The sequence below is a fragment of the Plectropomus leopardus genome, chromosome 7 (genome assembly GCF_008729295.1).
Source record: "Plectropomus leopardus isolate mb chromosome 7, YSFRI_Pleo_2.0, whole genome shotgun sequence".
In the NCBI taxonomy this organism is placed as follows: domain Eukaryota; kingdom Metazoa; phylum Chordata; class Actinopteri; order Perciformes; family Serranidae; genus Plectropomus; species Plectropomus leopardus.
The window spans coordinates 8,958,106-8,971,961 of record NC_056469.1 but is presented as its reverse complement, the minus strand read 5'-3'; the positions used below and the strand labels follow the sequence as shown (position 1 = coordinate 8,971,961).

At 40.6% G+C, this 13,856-nt stretch overlaps 1 protein-coding gene across 1 annotated transcript in view; it reads right to left on the bottom strand.

Annotated features, from left to right (window-relative positions):
- LOC121946171 (plectin-like) overlaps nucleotides 1-13,856 on the bottom strand; it is a 71,617-nt gene that overhangs the window by 17,491 nt on the left and 40,270 nt on the right. The window contains 22 exon segments of the mRNA XM_042490639.1: nucleotides 25-163; nucleotides 637-815; nucleotides 1,981-2,138; nucleotides 2,913-3,096; nucleotides 3,644-3,770; nucleotides 4,465-4,619; nucleotides 4,729-4,881; nucleotides 5,320-5,445; nucleotides 5,553-5,648; nucleotides 5,743-5,847; nucleotides 5,935-6,002; nucleotides 6,005-6,095; nucleotides 6,218-6,295; nucleotides 6,396-6,500; nucleotides 6,502-6,706; nucleotides 6,823-6,977; nucleotides 7,502-7,595; nucleotides 9,252-9,379; nucleotides 9,471-9,566; nucleotides 10,474-10,593; nucleotides 11,213-11,316; nucleotides 11,494-11,609. Of these exon segments, the coding sequence (XP_042346573.1) occupies nucleotides 25-163; nucleotides 637-815; nucleotides 1,981-2,138; nucleotides 2,913-3,096; nucleotides 3,644-3,770; nucleotides 4,465-4,619; nucleotides 4,729-4,881; nucleotides 5,320-5,445; nucleotides 5,553-5,648; nucleotides 5,743-5,847; nucleotides 5,935-6,002; nucleotides 6,005-6,095; nucleotides 6,218-6,295; nucleotides 6,396-6,500; nucleotides 6,502-6,706; nucleotides 6,823-6,977; nucleotides 7,502-7,595; nucleotides 9,252-9,379; nucleotides 9,471-9,566; nucleotides 10,474-10,593; nucleotides 11,213-11,316; nucleotides 11,494-11,609 (2,782 nt within the window).

The following is a 13,856-nucleotide window of genomic DNA, read 5'->3' as shown; positions in this document are numbered from 1 at the left end:
AAATCTTACTCATATGCTTTTTACCTTAAGTGTAGTTCTGTAAGCTTCTACTTCTTTGACATCGCTGGGCACGGTCTGAACATCTCGCAGACAGTCCTCATATTGTTTGAGAACTCCCTCAGCACCCGCTGTGTTACGGATGACCATTTCCACAGTCTTCAGCCTGGGGAAAGAAATAATAAGTAAATAAAGGAGCAAGGCTTTAGGAAACAAAATCTTCTCCTAAAGGACCAGTGTGTAGGATTTCTTGTTTCTAGAGGTGAGGTTGCAAACTGCAACCACCTGAATACCCCCATCCCTCACCCCTCCCTTTCCAAGTCTATATGGGAACCTTTGGTGGCCTCCAGGTTAGGTAAAAATGCAAATGGCTCCATCTAGAGCCAGAGTTTGACCTGTCCATTCTGTCCGTCTGCACTGTAGAAATATGGTATTGAAACATGGTAGGCCCTGTGGAAGACCAGATCCCTATGGAGATATGAAGGGCTCATTCTAAACTCATGAAAAGTGAACAATTCTTAATCTCAGGGGATGATAAACTTAAGAAAATTATGTTAATTGTATTCCATTTCTGCAGATAGATGCCCAAAATCCCACACACTGGACCTGTAACTCAAAAGGAATTGGCTGGTGACTCACTTGTCCAGATAAACCGAGGACAGCATGTAGGCATGATCCATCTTCTCCACAGTGAGGTCAAGCTCTGAGCGCAGGACAGGAGCTGAGGCACACTGCTGAGGGGAGGACAGGACCTGTTGTGTCTTCACAGACACTTTATCCAGGTCCTTTTTGAGGCCCTCAAGATTCACCTGGCATTTCTATACAGCAGACAATGACAACAAGAGTTCAAGAGTCAAAACCTGACAGAGGTTACTCCTTTGAAACCTGAGAGAATCATCTTGCTTGATTTCTCCCAAAAACATTGGGAATAGGCAAAAAAATTCAATCAAAATTTCTGTTGCTCATTTTCCCCATATTTCCAAAGAAGAAATCAAACCAATTCGCTCAAGATTCAAAGGTTTAAATTCTTATGAAAGGTGTCTGAATGCAGCACAAAAAAAGTGATGTCTGTCCAGGCTTCAAAGGACTAAACATGGAATAAAAAACTGACAAAGAAGCCACCCAGCCTGTTATGAGGAGCAGATTCCACCAGTGTGCTATAAGGCACATTTAAAATTCAAATTAACCTGTGCTGGGTTTCTGCCAAACATTTAAATTGTCTCAGATCAGCAGGGAGCTGTAGTAGGAGAGCGGCCAGCAGGCCTCACTGCACTGTCTGCAACACTTACTCTGAACTGCTGCAAATTCCAGACCCTGAAGCAATTACAATTCTCGGCTGTATTTTCACACTCTTAGCTACGCTGATTTAAGCTCTTACTCCAATCTACAGTGTTCCCGGCAGTTTAGAAGAGAAAATATGAAAAAGTGTTCCTCCTTTTTTTCTTTCTACCAGTGCTTCCTATCATTGCCCCCTACAGAATGATCAAATTCTCATTTTACCTTCCTATCATTTTATCTTTCCCTCATTCCTCTTTGTGGATGAAACCATTTTGCCTTTCCAGTAGGCTGCTAATAATCATATTATGAAATTTTTACTTCCAAAGATGTTAGATCATCAAGCTGCTATGAAAACTGGTCTCGCTCATGATACTCCCAAAATGTCATCAGGGTCAGGAAAATGTGCAAAATTGGTGCCTACAAATGTCAAACGTTTTGCTTTGATACACGTATGCTTTTGCAGAGAGGATATTAGCATGTATTTCTACTTCATCTCCTCAAGTAAGAATACAAAAAAAAGCTTATGTAAATTAGCTTTTCAGATAATCCTCATGACTGCAGGCGTCCTAGCTGATTCAAGCCTAGTAGCAAACAAATTAGAGTGAAATATAGAGGCTGGGAAATGGCAGTCTCCAATGCTATGCTGATTTCTAATTAATATGGTAATGTGGTGTAATTAATAAACTACACTACTATGTATAGTACCTTCTGGTCTGTTGTCTTCTGAACACATTCTTTCAGAGGTTCCTTGTCCATAGGTTTGCGTATGCGAGCCACAGTCTTGGCCTCACAGTCCTCGATACGCAGACGCAGGTCCTTGATCTCTGAGATGTAGTTCTTACACAGACTCTCATCCTGCTGACCTGTGTAACAGCATGTGTCGTAGTTTAGGACAGCAGAATAAATGATGTGTTTAGCGTGAAGGTGAGGGAAAAATAGACTTTTGTTGTCTTGAGGACCAAGAATGTAGAAATACTAAATAGACTGAGAAATACACAGCTTAGAGTTTTGGTGTATATTGCACTATACGATATTTTAAGTTTACATTTTGTTACTTTAGGACATGTTTACATATTTCCAAACATTTTCACATTCTCAAATCACATCATTTATCTGTGGCATCTACCACGTATTTGCCCTGCACATAAGCACGATCATACATGCAGCTCTTCATGTGCTGTGACACAAACACACACAGCTCCATATAATCTAAAGTCACAGCATACAGTACATAGCAAATGTTTTCCTACAGTGAGTTATCACACCATTAGGTGTTTGCATGATAAAAAAGCATAACCTGTAGCCTATCTCACTAAATATGTTTGGTTTTTTTTTTGTAGAGCTGCAAAAAAAGAAAAGCGGCATGGGAACCGAAACAACATGCAGTCACTTAGAACACTAACACTAATTGTTATCCTTAAACATCTCATCCAAAGCTTTAAAGCTTGTACACACATTAGCTTGGTGAGTTGTAGCTTTGACTGGCTTCACATCACTCACCTTTGGGCCTAACAACCATTAGTCCTGAAAGGTGAACCACAATTATATTCTGTAAAGCTTCTATCCACATATTCCATTTATATTTTAATTAATAATCAAACGCTGATTCGTTATTTAAGGGGGTGGGGGGTTGTTACCTTTCTCCATGGTGCGGAGCAGGTTGTCGAAATGCTGGGTTGACTGGCTGTAGTCCTCCTCAACTTGCATACGGTCATCGGGGCCAAAGAGCTGCGAGTCCTGGCTGTCGCGCATGTAGTCCTGGTAGTGGAGCTCCAGGTTCCTCATCAACAGTCTGTACTCCTCTGGTTTCATGGTCTTTAGCTGCACAGGATGGAGAAGAAAGTGGGAGGATAAGGAGGCTGTATTTAATAATGTATTTTGGGTACAGAGACTAATGAACTAATGACTACAGAGACAAATGAATGAGACTAATGAACTAAAATATACAGAATCCTCAAAGCAAAAACAAAAAAGTTTCATTGTTAATTGTATCGAGACTTGTGCTCTCTTCCCAGTGCCAACAACAAACTATCTTATGGTAATTGAATTTGGTTCCAAACACTTAACAAATAAAACACTTCCCTGAATATCCTGCTTTTAAAATAACTGGCTTTATGGACTTTGTCTAACGTCCTAAAACCTTGATTTATTTCTTACGCTTCTCTTAGCTATTTGGAACAACTATTGGAAGCTGTTAGTTTTGGTCTTATTCATTTTCATTTGGCCTTACATTAATGTATTAATTTGAAATAAAGTTTAAAATGAAATGCGATGTTTCTGGTAATTTTCTTTGATCTTGCACATACAGGTCAGCTTGTGAATTATCATTATTATTATTATGTTTTGACGTAAAAGTGTTAATGCTCACCATGTTGATGTTCCAGGTGCGAATCTGTGTGAAGTCTCTCATCAGATACTGCCATGACAGCAAGCTCTTCATGTCAATATGAAGCGTCTGCCACATATTCACCATCTGCTGTTGACCTGCATCCAGACTGGAGGAGAAGAGGAACACAGGTAGAGCAAGAATTAAGAAACAGAAAATACTCCAGAGATCACATCTTGCTGTATACCGAGTATAAAGCCCATTACATATGGTGTAATGTATCAGAGATTGGACTGGTTGACAGAAAACAGAATTGCCTTCTTATATCGGTTAACAATTTTAAGTGAACCATAGCGTTACATATTTCCCCTCAAAAGCACCACATTTCCCATAATCGGGAACAAATCAGGACAAAAGAAAAAATTTGGATACCTCTAACATTGTAAGTAACATCCATAAATTATTTGTCAAATGTGTCAAAGTCACTATTGGGATCATTACTCCTTGCTACTATATTAGAAAAGCTATTACTGGGGCGCCTGATGGCTTAGTGGACAGAGTGGCGCCCCATGTACAGAGGCTGTGTCCTCGCTGCAGCGGCCTCAGGTTCGAATCCAGCCTCGGCCCTTTGCTGAATGTCTCCCTCTCTCTCTTTCCCCCTTTCACACTCACACTGTCCTGTCAATTAAAGGCAACAAAAGCCCAAAAAAATCGTAAAAAAAAGAAAAAGAAAAGCTAATACCGACAGTAGCGATCAAGACCCAGAGTGTGGCTGAGTAGTTACATTGTTTATATATTACTTAGTTGGCTATACATAAATGGTTGTCACATGTGACGCATTCTGTTTTTCACAGTGTTCTCACCTGGCGACACTGTCCACAGCCTCCTTGTTGACTGGAGGTACCATAAAGCAGACAGAAGGCACCACCGCCTCGTGTCCGGAGTGGTTCAGGACCTTCCACTTGAAAGGCTGTGAGTTGTTGAGGAGTGCACATTCATCTCCTTTATGGACGGTGATCTGAAACACAATTAACAATTGATGAATTACACACATTAAAGTGAGCACTACTGAGGTTCTGTGTTACATATGACCACCCTGGGCTTTTAATGAGTCACAAATCACTTACCTCCTGTTGCTTGAAGTCACACACAGCCTGAATGGGCATCTTTCCTTTGATGGAGGTGGTGGGGTTGCGTGGTTTCAGCTGGATGATGGACTTGGCTCTCTTATTCAGGCCATTCACAAGGGTCTTGTATTCATTCAGCTGTTCTTTCTCCTCCTGGTGAAGGATAAATCAATGGGAAACAAAATTAAACTGACAATATTTCCAATTTTCTACTTCTATTTGTTACATACTTCTCAAGAAGCTAATCTGGCCCGATCCTGTGTAGGTATTACATTTTATTTTATTTTATACTATTTTATATTTTTAACTTATTTTTATATTTATATTTTATTTTATGACTTGGGATATCACACTTGGACCATGATACATTTGATAGGGTTTGGGGTGGGTAAGGGGTAATCTAGGGTGTGCTGGGAGGGTATACAGGTTTGAGTTTAGGGTAATGTTCATGTGTTTGTATGTATTGTATGTATCTTTATGTGCGGACCCCAGGAAGTAATAATTACCCTGGCAGCAACTAATGGGGATCTAATTTTACAAATAAATAAACAAATAAATCTAGATCTATCCATGAAAGTGGACATCACTCACCGCAGCATCCTGCAGCAGATCCTCCAGGCGTGTGGCTGTAGTGGAGCGATCACAGCTGTATTTCTTTTTCATGTTCTCCTGCATTTTCTTCATCTTGTTCTGAGCCTCTTTGACATCGGCAAAGAACTGCAAGGGACGGACATTACAGAGGACATAGTTAAGTTTTTAGTTAAGTTTTATAGCTGAATATTTAATATAGGGTTATTGGAATAAAAAAAAAAACTGTTTCATACCTGGTAGTAGGCTGTGTTTTCTTTGAGGTGAGCTTCAATACAGCAGCACAACTGGAGGATCCAGCTCCACTGAGTCTGCAAGGCGGCTGTAAAGGCCTTCAAGGGACAAAGAAGACATGATGACAATGCATTGACCTCACTCAATAGATTTACAGGATGTGCATTTTTACACCTCAGCTTGAATAATTACCTCAACTGTCTTCTTGCCAGGATGTCCATCCCTCACAAGTTTGTCTCCCGTGGCCTGGATATCATTGACTTTCTTCTCCCTCAGCTCCAGCTCTCTCATGAGACCCTGAACAATCAAAAGAAAATAGTTAATGGCACTCTTAATTTATCCAAACATATTTTACAAAACTGAACAAATACTCCTAAAACAAACCGAGTAGTTGTCTTTCTTGGCAGTCATGTTGGTGTTCCTGTCACTCCAGTCAAAGTTGACCTCTTCTCTTCTTTGTCATTCAGCCACATCAGTTCCTTAGTGGCAGCGCTGATGAAGGCGTGGAGTGAATCCAAGTTCCTCAGACGGGACTTGGAAGAGTTCTGAAAGAAAAAAAAAACATCATATTACCAACTGTTGATCAAAAAAAAATAGCACTCAGATACCCACAACTATAACTTAAAGCTTTTACATTCTCTGCATATTGAAATATAAACATATTTACCAGTAGTTTGCCATACTGAAGGTCCAGTTTACCCAGGTATTCCCTGTATGCGCCCTTGCTGGCAGGAGATAGCTGGCTCTAAAGAATATGGAAGATGCAAAAGGGATTACTTTTAAAATCAACTGCACAGTGACAGACAGTATGTTATCCCTTCCAGTGGTTCCGATACGGGCACTACCTCGTCAGTCTTGGCCCGCTCAATCTTGGATCGGAAGTCCTCCACAGTTTGGTGCAGGCCTCGGTGGCTGCCCAGCTGAGATTCCACAGAGGGCAGATCAGAGCCCCCACTCTGCCTCATCAATGCGAAGTTGGTTCTCCTCCACCCATGCCAGAAGGTCTTTGACATAGCGAAGGGTCACATCATCCATCTCGGGCCGCACTTTAATAGTGGTGTGCTGGATGGGAGCCTTGGTGGTTGTCACACTGGTCTTCAGGCGAAGATTGTAATCGCTGCGCAGGTTCACCAGGCGCTCATGGATGCGGTAAACCCTATGGAGATGAGAAACACAGTCCTTTATACTGCTGCTTTTTTGTATTCAGAACAGTTTTCTAACAAGGTGTATTGTGTGAAAAGCTCACTTGAATGCAATACATGAAGCACCCACCTGCGGTACATCTGTTCAGACTGAGGGTGGCGCCCATCCTTGAGTACCTGCACATCGTTGAAGAGCAGGCGAATCACATTGTCTGCCTTGTCCAGCTCTCTCTCCACCTCTGCTGTGTGCTTAGGTGGTTGCCCTGCATTCATCAGACGAATATCCTGAGGGGATGAAAGCCAATGAAAACACACATTTTCATCTTCTTTTTAAATGCCACCAACATTTCAGTAAAATAAAGGCTTGTGACAGTGATTGACACAAGTAAGCATCAGCCCTTTCTATGCCTAAAGGAGGGTAAAGATTCCTGTGATTTTCTTTTCTTCACTTTTCCGTAGCTTTGCACGGCCAGACTGGCAGATAACCTTTGTAGAATTTACGTACAGCATGTTCTTAAATACCTGACTGGACAAATGTTTGTAGTGAGTTTCCGTTAAATGAAACGGTGTAAAGGAGGCTCAGAAGTCAAATTTGGACTGCATTAGACTGATGTGCAGCTGAATTCTTTATAAAGAGATGATTTTATTACTTAGGAAGTTTTGGGAAAAACTTAAAACTCACATCATTTTGGATACAATGAGTTCACAAAGCTAGTGGACTAAATATTCATCTTGTAGATTCTTTGGACTCTTTCACGTAATGAACACACACACATATGAAGTATTAATGAGACCTGAATAGCACTCACCGTCTGCAGTAGAGTCTCCAGATGGTTGAGTTGGTCATCGCACGCCCCCGACTCCATCTGGACTTTGGTGACAATTCTCTGGAGCCTCTCAAGTCTGGATAAGTTAAGATTTTAAAAAAAAAAAACAATTAAACAAATTGTAATAAAATTTGTCTCACTCACAACTCCCTCCCTGACATTTCTAGGACTAATAACTTTTGTTGAACAACCACTTTACATTTAGACCACCAGAAGCTGAAGATCACAACTTACGGCCTCTTGCGTTCCAGCAAATACTCCAGTTTATGAGGATCACTCACAAATGCCATTCCTTAATTCTACTATCAAATTTACAGTTCCAGCTACAAAATAAAGTCAGTTCTCCTATCACACTCCTATTGCGTTTTAGGAAATCAATCTGCCACGTAGCAGCGCCGAGCGAGACGAAAATGTCGCCGTTTTCTGACAAAGACATTCAGTCTGCTCATTTACTCAGTCCACATCTTGCAAGCATAAACAAGGCAGATGACTGAACAATCTTGTGACACAAAGCCATCCCATTTTCCATGCATGACACAACGCTACTCAAATAGAAAATTTATAATGTCTCATCCTATTTTATCAGACCTAATTATGACTCCAATCATGAGGAACACAACTTTTTTGTTTTGATACAAATCAAACAGACTTTCACCAGAGTGTTAAGCTACCTTCTATCAATGCAAGAAAATGGTGCAATAAGTGTGTAACTGAAACACATCTGCCATAGTGAAATACCAGTAACAGTTGTTTGATAAAGAAGAAGCTTTAGCTTAAGGTAAATAAAAGTGTATTTGGCAATGATGTATTTTAGTCAAAACATCATGGGCATAGCTTTGGTGATGTTGGAAGGCTAGTTAATTCATTAACCTTGTGGCTAAAACTAGGCTCCAAGCTGGCTGGCATTTTTCAATTATTAAGAGTGCTTGATAATATTTGTTGCCTCTCGTGCTGTTTTTTTTTTTTTTTTTTCAAACCTTATGCAGCCTATCAAGCTCTTTCAAAAAGCCAGGAAGCTAACTAGCAGGAAACAAAAAAAAAACAGAACAAGCAAATAAATGCAAAAATAGCAACAACAGCACCTACAAAAAACAATCCAAAAACAAACAACAAATGAATAGATATATATAATACATAATATTTAAATTAAGAAAATAAAAAAAATAAATAAAAAGTGGGGTTAGTCTTACAGATGGTAAACCTGCTATCTACCTGTAGCAAGTTAATTTATTTGCATGAGTTTGACTGCTTGCTTTATCAATGTGAACTCTTTTAATGTGGCAGCTATTTCATCTGTTGTCTTTAGGACACACTCTGGATTCAGTTTACTATGTATCTTTTTCCTGATTCAAACCGAATACTATACGGGCATGCAATTTTGGCAACTGTTGTAACAACCTGGGTAAGCATTGGCTTGTCCTAAATTGCTAGTGATTTTTTACATTTAAAATTAATTATTATTACAAGTTATTATCTTACAGAGGGTGTGATCTTAACTACGTATAGATACATTATGTATTCTGTCATTTCTACTTTTTACACCCTGTACACTTGTGATCTGCATTAATTAGTATTGTTATGTTAACATGCAAGATTGCTGCTTATTTATCCATTTCTGTGCTTTGCTGTCATGTTAGCACCACACCCCTTGGCTGTAAAAACTAGTACAATAAAAATCTCATCCATAAGGACTGTATACAGCATATTATTGCTTATCCGCCACTATCCTAACCTTTCAAACTCTATCCTGAGCAGCCGCTCTCTCTCCAGGATGGCCACATGAAGGCGACCCCATTCTTTCTCCACATCAATGGGATGGTAACCTGGAGGGACCTTCACCTGGCCAGCGTGCACGGCACTCTGTGGACAGGTTGGAGCAGAATGCATGAGTCATGACTCAATAGAAGAGAGTCCAAAAAGTACAAAGAATAGAAAATGAGGGTTAGCTTACCTCAAAGGACTGGTAGATGTGTTTAGACCGGTTCTTGTCGGTCTCTTTCACTGGCAGCTCGGTCTCTTTGAATTTCAAGAACTGGCGCCAAAGAAGCTAAAGAAAAAAATACACACGTTCATATTGGAGAGTTGTATTTTTTTATTTTCATTAATTTAATTTATGTGGACCAAATTGCATTTTTTTCTCTTAAATGCATTTTTGTTCCAAGACAGAATATAGCCGCAGCCTTTACTGAAGTAATGACGAAACCTTGACTATACTTATGTAACTCAATGTTCTACACGTGGATCAGTTAAACGAATCTGAAATTCTGTTTTCCTATATAGGATAAGTGCATTAAGGTAACACAGTTCAAATATTCTGTGTACAGTGCTGTGGTAGTGCTGTCCTTTATAGCATCATTTGTTAATTTCCATGACTGGTGTAAATTGAGCTTAACTTATGAGTCAAATAACTCCGCTGCCTGTATCACTAAAGAAATGTTACTCACTCTCTAACCAGACTTTACTGCTTTGAAGAAGCACACCCAATCTGCTACTTTGGATGATGCTATGTTTCTGATAATTTGACTTTAAAGGGAATTAAAAATAATACCAAAGTCACGCTATGTTTTTGTTCTGCAGCACTGACTGGGAGTGGCACAGTGGGCATTCTCCTCAGGATTAGGTTTTACATTATCTGCCTTTTGGCTGTGTTTTCTCAGACGCCGCCCCACCTATGGTACAACAATGTCTGTGAATACAGTATCCTCTATCTGCCCACAGCTAGACGTTATGTAAGCATGCTCTTTGATCCAACAATAGAAACGTCTTTTTCACTATACTTATGTTATGAACTGTATTTCAGTAGTTTTTATATATGACATAAATAGAACTTCTCATTGAGAGAATTAAGGGTAAGAAATGTTTTTATATACATAGCTGTGCTCTTAAGTGCTGCTCAACTGCAAACACACCAAGATAAATCTCTGATCAAGAGGTATAATAGCATATCTTCTCACCTCTATCTCCTCGTAGCTGGCTGGGAACTTTCTCTCCTCGAAGATCATGACATGGTGGCGGATCCACTGGAGCAGAAGAGTCACCAGCTCGTAGTACTCCTGCCAACGCAGCTCCAGCTCCTGCAGCCGACGCAGCAGAAAAAGACAAGTTTAAAAAACAGCACACAGGAGGGTACTTCTTCTCCTGCGAGGCCGTGCTTCGAGCGCTCACACACCATCGCTAAATTCAATTAGGTGCCAAACAATCCAGGTCTTGTGTGAGTGGACAAGGAAGCTGAGAGTGGACACGGGGTAAATGAAGGGGGCAGAGGTGGAGGGGACGGTGGGAGAAGGAAGACAATGGTAGGAGACAGACAGCGAGACAGAAGCAGTCTGGTTCAGAAATGGGACATAGCCTTGGCCTAATGAGTGAGTTTGTATTAACTACTGTGCAGTTCTGTATGTATATTGTATAGTAACTGATGATGTGTGAAAGTAAATATGAGCATATCGCTTACGCACCACAGGCTGCTAATTTCCTGCGATACTTAGTTTCATAAGACTTCTGTTTCTCTGTGAATGTTTGAACGCATTGAAAAACAGCTCACAGAGTCACAAGCCTGGTGTTAAGTTCAATCTCATTAAGCTTTCAGTCAGATCAAATTAGAGCATTTTTTTAAAATTACACAGATGTACAATTATTTATAGCTTGAGTTTATGCATCAGCTAAGATTCAGGGTATGGAACAAGTTCTGCTTACGCTAGTTCTGACGCCGTCATGTACATCAACCCGAGGCATGACATCATACAGGGAGGAAACGTAAGTGATGATGGACTTCTCATCAGGGTGTGGGACATCAACATCTGGAAGGACAAAGTCAAATATGTCATCTCATTATTTCACGTTGCTAATTAATTAATTAATATTAACAGTCAGTAACTTGTAGACATATCCAAGATATTACACCTAAATAAAGCTATTATCAAAAAAAAACCAAAACACTGGTATTTTCGATTAAATTGACTTTGGGCCAGTCTTACCCTCAGGATCCAGCAGGCGTGTCACTCCCAGGTCTCTCTCTGCCACATTGAAGGCCTGTTCCAGGTTCTCCAGGTTGCTCTGTCGGTACACTTTGCCCATGTCGATGAGTCGGGGACTAGGGAAACACAAACAATGTGATTAATCACCAACAAGGTCCAGGTGACAGGGGGTCATTGGCCACAGCCACATAATGGTGTTTTAAAACAAAAACAATCTCCAAACACATAAAACACTTTAGCACTGTTTCAGAAATAATCTCTGTCCATATACTAACGCCTGAAAATGCACATCACACGACCATCCACGTACACTAGGTGCAAATTTGCGTTCCCTGGGATAGTGAAAGAATGGACCGCCTTACTCTCCATACTTCTTACCCTAACCTGAAACAGTCTTATTTCTCTTGCCTAAACCTAACCAATCCAGCCAATGTTGGCAACGAGCACTTGCCAATCTTAGGGATAGTAGGGTGCATCATTCCTTCACTATCCTAGGAAACGCAATATTACACACTGGGCAGTGGGCATGCCCTTGCTGGTGTAAACAGGAAGCAGATTGTCCACTCTGCAGTTAGTTGACTACAGCAAATACTACGGGAATAACGAAAAGTAAGACCAGAGATTTCTTTGCTAGGAACAAGTAAACAGTGGAACTGTTACAGAAAGTAACACATGAGTATGAGGTGGTCAAGGCGGCATAAAACAGATCAGGACTTGCTGCAAAGCAAATACGGCAACATATTAGAGCTGTAAGGGGGTGTTATCTAACGCCAGAGGAAGCCATGGCGATGGGTGAGGACTACCCACACTCTCCATTTCTGCCCAACCATACTAAAACACAGGGTCAACAGTGTTTTTAAAGGTCTCCATTTTAGGGATTCCAAATGTTGGGAATAGTTTGGGGCTAGACGTAACCATAGTAAAAATTGTGCCTTTCAAAACAAAAATGCATAAGTGTGGATGTACCCATAGTAATCATCAAGAACGGTCTGGTGAAACGTTTCATGAGAGTTTAAAAGTATGACTAACGACATCTGCGGCGTAATTCGACTTTCTATTACAACACTGCAATAATACATTTAATAGCAACGTATAAGTGTTAAAACCACAATTAAAATTTAGTGACACCACTGGATACTATCTGCATATGTTGTATTTATTTTCAGCCTTAGAAATTTAATTAAAACCTGGGAAATGGACTGGAATGGAGGATTAAATGCCATTAACATTAGCAGATAGACAAATTAATGCAGGTCTGCTCGTTTATGTGGTTTACACTGAACATATTAGCAGCATTTGTGCTTTTAAAGACCTTCTGTTATGCTATTAAAATGCCCACCTGTTCCACTTTCTGACAGACTTGTACCAGCACCTGCCTTTTTTTGTCCTCTGGGTGTTTGACTTTCTCTGGCAGATGTCTGAGCATCTTCAGCAGAAGTGTGATTTATAGAGCAGCTAATGTAATCAATGCTGACATATTTTAAGGTTAAGTGTATGTCTTAAGAGTGCAGAGCAGCATGATTTAGTACAACACATAACCTTATCTATCACGCATGCATACTTGACTATTTTATTGCAGAACTTTTGATCATAATGTCATAAACTATTGAAATGCATTACCAAATCTATTATAAAAGAAACAAAATAAATACAAAATGTGCACAAGACAACAGGAGCAGCAGATTCATACAGCTCTCTGATGCATACAGAACGGCCGGCACTCTGTTTATAAACAGGAGAAGCCTCCACATGATGGATTTCGCAAACAGAGTACTGCTTTATTGGCCGAGAGGAGCTGCTCACGCTCTTTCCTTCTGTCCCGTGAAAGCTACGAGACCTCCATCCGTGGCCCAGTTCATCACTGCTGGAGCGGGCCCCTGAGCTATGGGAACCCCGCCCTGAGTCCCAGGAGGATCCCTCTGATGGGATTTCCTCACACAACATGACCACCCGGTCATCCAAATCGCTGTTAGACGCTGACACGCCACCAAAGAAGCCCAGGCTTCCTTTCTTCTTCTTAGACTTCTTTCTCATGCTGAACATCTTAAAACCTGCCTTGTCCAGTGGCAAGTAAAACTGTTATGTCACTGTAGTGGTTGGCCTTATAGCTTTATGTGAAGAAATCTTTTGATGGTTGCATGTAAATCCATCCTAGCTTTATCTCAGGTGTCCATCGTCACGTGAAGATCCCCTTAATCCTTCAGCAGGGCTGCTGAGATGGAACAAGTCTCCTCTTGGTTCAGCAAAGTCCCTGCTCCTTCATCAAGCTTTCCTACAAAGCTTTCCCACTAAATTCGACCGTAGCTTTGGGAATTCAATTCATAAGCCTTCACACACCGACATAAAACCCTGGACAATCTCGA